This window comes from Topomyia yanbarensis, chromosome 1, assembly GCF_030247195.1.
Source record: "Topomyia yanbarensis strain Yona2022 chromosome 1, ASM3024719v1, whole genome shotgun sequence".
Lineage (NCBI taxonomy): Eukaryota > Metazoa > Arthropoda > Insecta > Diptera > Culicidae > Topomyia > Topomyia yanbarensis.
This window is the reverse complement of record NC_080670.1, coordinates 163,966,328-163,974,513: the sequence shown is the minus strand read 5'-3', so window position 1 is coordinate 163,974,513 and position 8,186 is coordinate 163,966,328. Positions and strand designations below refer to the sequence as shown.

The window sequence follows — 8,186 nt, the reverse complement described above, 5'->3', positions numbered from 1 at the left end:
TATCATCGATCTGTCAAACGCATTAAAACATTACGTTGATTACTGATGATGGTCTATATTTCTCATTCCTGTTATCACAATAAATACAACTAGTTAGTGACCAGCTATATTGATAAGATAACAGCAGTACCAGGAAAGTCAAATCAATCAAAAATTTACACTGTGGAAACAATGAAATAACGAAAGAAAGCAGTACTGCAAAGCTAAGACAGATTTTTTTTCGCTTTGAGACAAACATATTCGACCATTATTACCCCATTGGGAATCGTAGCATATGGCAATGGAACCAGTCGCAGTGAACCCCAAAGATCTGGCGCTGCTCAAGGAACGCATGAAAATCATTGCCGATGCTGATCCGAAGCAGTATCACAACGAGTTTTCGCTAAAGCGTTATCTACGGGCTTTCAAAACCGTGGATGCTTCGTTTCAGGTGAGTTGGAAATTAAAATATCTTGATGTAATCAAATAAGCATCTATAAATCCCGCAGGCAATCCTCAAAACGAACAAGTGGCGCGAAGAGTACGGTGTAGACCGATTGGCCGACAGCCCGGCAATTCAGGCCAACGCCAATAAGGCACGGGTTCTGAAGCATCGGGACTGTATCGGACGGCCCGTTATTTATATTCCTGCGAAGAACCATTCGTCCGAGCGGGACATAGATGAGCTGACCAAATTCATCGTGCACTGTCTGGACGAGGCTTGCAAGCGTTGTTTCGAAGAGGTCACCGATAATCTGTGCATCGTGTTCGATCTAGCCAATTTCAGCACCGCCTGCATGGATTATCAACTGATCAAGAACTTGATATGGCTTTTGAGCAAGCACTTTCCGGAGCGGTTGGGAGCATGTCTCATTCTGAACGCTCCGATGGTGTTCTCTACTATTTGGCCAGTGATTCGGGCTTGGCTGGACGAGAACACCTCCAGCAAGGTTTTCTTCGTTACTGGCGAAGATGATCTGTGCAAGTACATTATTCCGGACATTTTGCCAACGGATATGTAAGAAGCGAAAAAAAAATTCTTTTCGATTGCCGGCAATACAAGGTATCGTTTCATGGAGGACTGCAAGCCTCCACACTAACATAAACAGACAGTATATTGTTTCCGACCGAGAGGTATATTTTTGGCACTGTGCAACAACTGTAAGACATTATGAGGCGTACTAGAGAAATTAGTAGAAATTATATAGTCTAAAATGTCCGGATCTAAACTGTCCCGTTGTCTGATCAGGCATAGAACTTAACATAGTGCAATTAATTGAGCGACTATATTTACACCATTAATCTCCCTATCGGAATCTAGACTATTTTGTAGGGCAGCACCGAGATTGTACTGATTCGCAAAACAAACTGAGGGCCTCCTACCATTTTCAAGGGTTTATGGGAAAACAATAATGGTGTGTTTGTGATCCCTCGTTTAAACCAGATAAAAAAGTATCCGTTCCGTACTAATAAATAGACCATAGGCCCGAAAATACTTACCTACGTAGAGGAAAGCTAACGTGACTGTGTTGGAGATCTCTAAAATACGTGGTTGTATGAAATCATAAAAGTGAATATACGTTTGTAACCGCATATTAAAACTAAGTATTTGATTTTCCTACAATAGCAAGAGAAACGGGGGTAATGTGCGCCCTTGTTTAACGACATTTTAAAACGTTGCGATTGAAACACTTGGTGGAGGTGGCTCTTTTAGGAATGTGTAAAACTTAACGTTCGTCAGTTATTTTGTGTTGCTTCCTGATTTGTTTCTAATCGTAGGATGCAGCAGAATTTTCGCTCTTACTCCATCTACCATTCCCGTAAATGTGTCCCAAAATGTATCATTCGCTGGACCCCAATTGTTTCAATTAAGACAAAATTTGAGCAGAACCCTTCCAGAATACCCGCTGGGATAGGGTATTCGGATGTACCGTAACACATCATCCCCAATTGCACATAGCCACCAAGTGCGGGGTCTGTCAACAAATCTCCCATGTGCTGGGTAACAATTTAGCACTGGCAGGAAATATATTTGCGTACTCTCTCCGTAGCGTGTATGTTTATGTAACATAATGCTCTACGCTGTTCATTATAATCGTTCATTTTTGTTGTAAATTTTGGTTTAGCTCTTGTGAACGATTTTATTGGTCTAGATAGGTGTAGTAAATTTTGTTTCATATTTATGTACATATAAATAACATATAAATAACGATTTTGCGTCGTTTTTAGTTTGATCCGACAGATAGTGACAGAGTACCGTGAAGAAAATACGTCATCGATGCGCAGTTTCAGGACAGATGGTCGCAACAGCAAGAATTTAGTGAAGTTCGCGTATGTTATGGAAGGATATCACGAGGATATCAGTAAAATACCGCTCGTGGTGTGGGATCTCGTGAGACTTGTGGGGCCGGATCACCGCCAAGAGAAACTAAGTGCAAAGGTGTTTTCGCTTCCCCGGTTAACCGTTAAGGATCCGACGCACCCCCCCCCCCCCCTCTCGCTGCGGAGGTCAAATCGAACGAGCGATGCTCTTCTCTACAGCTAACAGTCAACGAGAGGGAAGTAGGTAGGACAATGGCTCCACCTTTTTCCGTTGACTCCCGGTCCCGACGCTAGCGTGCCCCGTCAGCTGGGTCAGCAGTACTGGTCCACTTTCCTTTCGACCAGGTGAATCCGTTTCCTCTTCTGCGAACATGACCCCGAAACACTCAGTTGGTGGCTTTTCCCGGTTACGCCACTTGCTTGAATTACACAACCTTCCTCAGATTTCGCTCTTCGCACGGTTCCGTCTCTCCTCCAGAACGTAGCTCCTTGTCCCCGTCACGTACTATGAACACGACCTCCTCACTGTCTTAGGCGGAGGGTGTTTTTTCTCCTCGTCGCCGACAACGCCGAATTTCAGTCACGTAATCAGCAAACCGTTCCCCACTGCCTTGCCACCGTACAACGTAACCTGGCGGCTACCAGAATGACGAGTACCACCGTTTCGTCCGCGCCACGGGCAAGGCCGGCAGCAGAGCAAAACGAACTTTGTCGCCCGCACGCTGCTGCTTCCATTTCTTCCTTCCACCGATATTCAACCGTCCCTCTTCGACTTCTTTCTCGGGTTACCTATTTTTATTTTCTGTCACCCGTCCTTCCAGGGTTTTGTTTTCAAGCAAATTGTTGCTTTCAAGCGGACCGTTAAATGCGAACCTCTTGCAGTGCGTGCTAATTTCTTATTACTCCCATTGAACATTTCAAGTACACATTTTACTGTACCCTTGGGAAGAACACTTCCGTGTCTTCCGGGATTCCTTGCGGGGAGCACTGTTAAAAGGATCTGGCGGGCCAACAAGAACCCAAGTAAATGTGATATCTGTATTCGAGCGCTATATTGAACAATATATTAAAGAGGGTATTGCCCTGCTTCAATCCATCTAAACGAGTCGGATGTCGCCGAATCTTGTGACGCTTGATTTGGGTCCATCCAGCGTCGTACGAATCAGTTTTGTCCAAAAGCCAAGTTCAAGAATTATTGGCCAAAGTTCGTTTCGTTTCACTGAGTCGTACGCCACCTTAAAATCTCGATTCCCGAAGAGTTCACTGCACGACAAAGGTGCTGTTGTTGCTTTTTTTTTTTCCATACGTTTATTTGACACGGCATTTGCAAAAGCTTTTTACGCCAGTTTCTTTTTTTACATAGCACGTTACAAAAATCCTTAAGACTAATTTTAACTATACTAGTACTTTGTCTAAAACTAACACTGAAATCACTTTATTGTTTGCTTTTTTCCTTACATTGTTGTATTTCATAATGATCTAGTATTTTCGGGTGTATTTATTTACTTTTTTTCTGTTATTGTCTAAATTTAAAAACTAAATATTCTAGGACACTTTAATTGGTGAATGATTAGCCTTGGATGAGAGTATGAGAAGATGAATTTAATTAAATTTTGACAGACGCTGTTTTTAGAAAATGATAGATAAGTTCCATGTATAGAGGATCGCGATACGCCAGGATATCTCTAACAGGAACATGGATTGGTCTTCCTCGGACTTGTAAAGAATCTACTAATTGTGATCTGGCTTCACGATATTCAGTGCAGGACCAAACAACATGCTCAATGTCATGGTAACCTTCTCCACAAGCACAATGATTACCCTCAGCGAGCCCAATACGACGGAGATGCGCATCTAAAGTATAATGATTGGACATGAGCCTAGACATCACACGGATGAAGTCCCGACTTACATCCAATCCTTTGAACCATGCCTTCGTGGATACTTTAGGGATAATTGAGTGTAGCCATCGTCCCATATCTCCATTGTCCCAAGATGTTTGCCAACTAGCAAGTGTCCTCTGTCGAGAAGCGCTATAAAATTCATTGTAAGCGATGGGTCTTTCATATATTTCACCATCTAGTGCACCAATCTTGGCTAAATTATCAGCTTTCTCATTGCCCGCAATAGAGCAATGGGCGGGGAGCCACACTAGGGTAAATTTATAACATTTTCTTGTCAGGTTACTCAGAGATTCTCGTATCTTCCCCAAAAAGAATGGATCGTGATTATCAATCCTCTTTGAGCGTAGAGCTGCAATTGTGCTGAGACTATCAGTGAGGATAAAGTAATGGTTCGGGGGTAAAGTATTAATTATTTGAAAACTATAGTGAACTGCTGCTAGTTCCGCTATATAAACAGAGGCGGGTTCTGCAAGTTTGAGAGAAATTGAAAAATTATTGTTGAAAATACCGAAACCAGTGGCCTCACTGATTCGTGACCCATCAGTGTAAAACATTTTAAGGCAGTCTATGTGTTGATATTTACTTGTGAATATTTTAGGGATCTCCCGCGAGCGTAGATGATCCGGAATTCCACGAATCTCTGCTTGCATGGACGTGTCGAAGAATAAAGTGGATTCAGGAATATCTAGTATATTGACGTATGTGGGAACATACCTAGCAGGCGTTATTTCTTGTGACATGTGATTGAAATACACTGTCATGAATCTGGTTTGGGGTTGAAGCTCGACAAGTCTTTCAAAATTTTCAATTACCAGTGGGTTCATAACCTCACATCGAATAAGTAAACGAGAAGAAAGATCCCAGAATCGGTCTTTTAAAGGAAGAACTCCCGCTAGTACTTCAAGACTCATCGTATGGGTCGACTGCATGCAACCTAAGGCAATTCGTAAACAGCGATACTGTATCCGTTCCAGTTTAATAATGTGAGTGTTCGCAGCTGAACGGAAACAGATGCACCCATATTCCATTACTGAAAGTATTGTTGTTTGATACAATCTTATCATGTCACTTGGATGAGAACCCCACCATGATCCAGTTATTGTTCGCAGAAAATTTATCCTTTGTTGGCATTTCGTTATTAGATACCTAATGTGGCCTCCCCATGTGCCTTTAGAATCGAACCAAATTCCAAGGTATTTAAAAGTCAGGACTTGGGCTATCGTTCTACCAACCAATTGAAGCTGAAGCTGAGCTGGATCACGCTTCCTTGAGAAAACGACCAACTCTGTTTTCTCCGTAGAGAAATCGATGCCCAGCTTTAAAGCCCAAATTGATAAATTATCCAAGCTATCTTGCAATGGTTGTTGTAAATTTATAGCTTTTGGTCCTGTGGCAGAAACCACCCCATCATCTGCAAGTTGTCTTAAAGTGCATGGGCTGACAATACAATTATCAATGTCATTCACGTAAAAATTATAGAGAAGGGGGCTTAGACAAGAGCCTTGTGGGAGGCCCATGTAACTTATTCTGAGTGTCGCCAAATCGCCATATGAAAAATGCATGTGCTTTTCTGACAATAAATTGTATAAATAATTATTTAATATCGGTGAAAGACCACATTGATGTAGCTTCTCCGAGAGAACATCAATGGAGACTGAGTCGAATGCTCCTTTTATGTCTAAGAACACAGACGCCATTTGTTCTTTTTTTGCGTAAGCGAGTTGGATTTCTGACGAAAGAAGCGCCAGACAATCATTCGTTCCCTTTCCCCTCCGAAAACCAAACTGGGTATCTGATAGCAAGCCGTTCGCCTCAACCCAATTGTCGAGACGTCGTAGGATAATTTTTTCCAACAATTTCCTGATGCAGGACAGCATTGCAATCGGTCGATACGAGTTATGATCGGAGGCTGGCTTTCCCGGTTTTGGAATAGCGATAACTCTCACTTGTCTCCAGTCGTGCGGGACAATGTTCTGCTCAAGAAGCTTATTGAATAAATTCAACAAGCGTCTTTTTGCTAGGTCAGGCAGATTCTTCACCAAGTTGAATTTAATTCTGTCTAGTCCCGGAGCATTATTGTTGCATGAGAGGAGTGCAATTGAGAATTCCATCATTGTCAAAGGCGAATCTATGAAATCGTTACTTGTGGGAGCATCGCGAGTGATTTTCTGCGCAGGAGCAGAATCGGGACAAATTTTCTTGGCAAAATTAAATATCCAACGATTCGAAAAATCTTCGCTTTCATTAGTCACGTTTCGATTCCTCATTCTTCTGGCTGTGTTCCAAAGAGTACTCATTGATGTTTCTCTTGACAAGCCATTAACGAAGTGTCTCCAATAACTAGATTTTTTGGCACGACGTATACTGTCAAATTTGTTTTGCAAAATGAAATAATTTTCAAAGTTCTCACGTATACCCCCTTTCTGTTTCATAATTTCTTTGTAGGCAACTTGTTTAGCTTCATATGCATCAGAGCACTCTTTGTCCCACCAAGGATTAGGGGGCCGTCTATTTATTGTCATTCCAGGATTGCATTTCGTTTGGGCTTGTTCTGCTGCTTCAATAATTAAACCCGCTAAGAATTCATATTCTTCGGTAGGGGGTAGCTCTTCTGTCGAAGCAAGAGAAGTGGAAATTAATGTTTCGTATGTTTTCCAATCAATATTTCGTGTTAAGTCATAAGGAACATTGATTGAATTCGTAAGGCCTAATTCACTGTTAATTGAAACAACGATTGGCAAATGATCGCTACCGTGAGGATCAGGTACAACCTTCCACGTGCAATCTAACCGAAGTGATGTCGAGCACAGAGATAGATCTAATGCACTTGAACGTGCAGGAGGTCTGGGGATGCGTGTTGTTTCGCCAGTATTTAAAACTGTCATATTAAATTCGTCACAAACATTGTATATCAAAGAGGATCGATTATCATTGTAGAGGGAACCCCACAATACTCCGTGCGAGTTGAAGTCTCCCAGTATCAGACGCGGAGCAGCCATGGATTCCACTACCTCAAAAATTTGACGTTGTCCAATTTGAACTTTGGGAGGTATATATATAGAAGCGATAGACATGTCTTTGCCTTTAATGTTCGTTTGGACAGCTACAGCCTCAATGCCCGCAAACAAGGGGATGTTAATTCTATAGAAAGAATAGCACTTTTTAATTCCTAGAAGCACTCCTCCATACGGGGTGTCTCGGTCTAGGCGAATAATGTTGAAATCATTTAAGTTGAAATTAATGTTTGAGGTAAGCCATGTTTCACATAGAGCAAAAGCATCGCATTTTAAATTATGCAGTAAAATTTTTAAGGAATCAATTTTAGGTATGATACTTCGGCAATTCCACTGTAAAACAGTGATGGAATCTTTCATTGGAGGATGTGAATTACCCATTGAATGATACAATCGCTGCAAGGATGGGCCATTGAGCAATCAGCTGCTCTAAAAATGTTCTAATTGTTGGGAGGAAAGCTGAAAGTATACTCTTTAGTGGTTCAGAAATATTGAATGCTTTAAAAATCCAATCAACAATTTCAGAAAATTTCAATAATCCTACCCCCGGCTGAGGCTCAGAGGAAGTCGAAATTTTATTATTTCCAGTAATGGTGTTCTGTTTGGATTGTACGTTCCCAAAACCGGGCGGAATTGATTTCGGTTTTGAATCGGAATTTTTCGGTTTTGGGCGCAGTTTATCTATTGGTGGAGAAATTTTAAGGCCCTTGCTTGGCAGCTTGGGAAAAGAAGACTGTTTTCTTTTTCTGGAATTTCCGGGTAAAACAAATGATGTACCTTCGCACGCTCCGTCAGAGTCAGACTGTTCCGAAAATAGAGATGTGTAAGTGTTTTCTAAGAAGATGGGTTTAGGGGTAGCATTTTTCAACATTTCTGCATAGGAGCGCTTAGACCTCTCCTTCAAGGATCGTTTAATTTTATCCTCACGCAATTTATAAATGGGGCATGCAGGGAGCTCATGTGAGTT

At 41.8% G+C, this 8,186-nt stretch overlaps 1 protein-coding gene across 1 annotated transcript; it reads left to right on the top strand.

Moving 5' to 3' along the window:
• LOC131679747 (uncharacterized) lies at window positions 1-1,580 on the top strand. The gene is made up of 2 exons (XM_058960495.1): window positions 1-430; window positions 489-1,580. The coding sequence occupies exons 1-2, from the start codon at window positions 275-277 to the stop codon at window positions 999-1,001; spliced, it is 669 nt and encodes a 222-aa protein (XP_058816478.1). The 5' UTR covers window positions 1-274; the 3' UTR covers window positions 1,002-1,580.
• The last annotated feature ends 6,606 nt before the right edge of the window (window positions 1,581-8,186 follow it).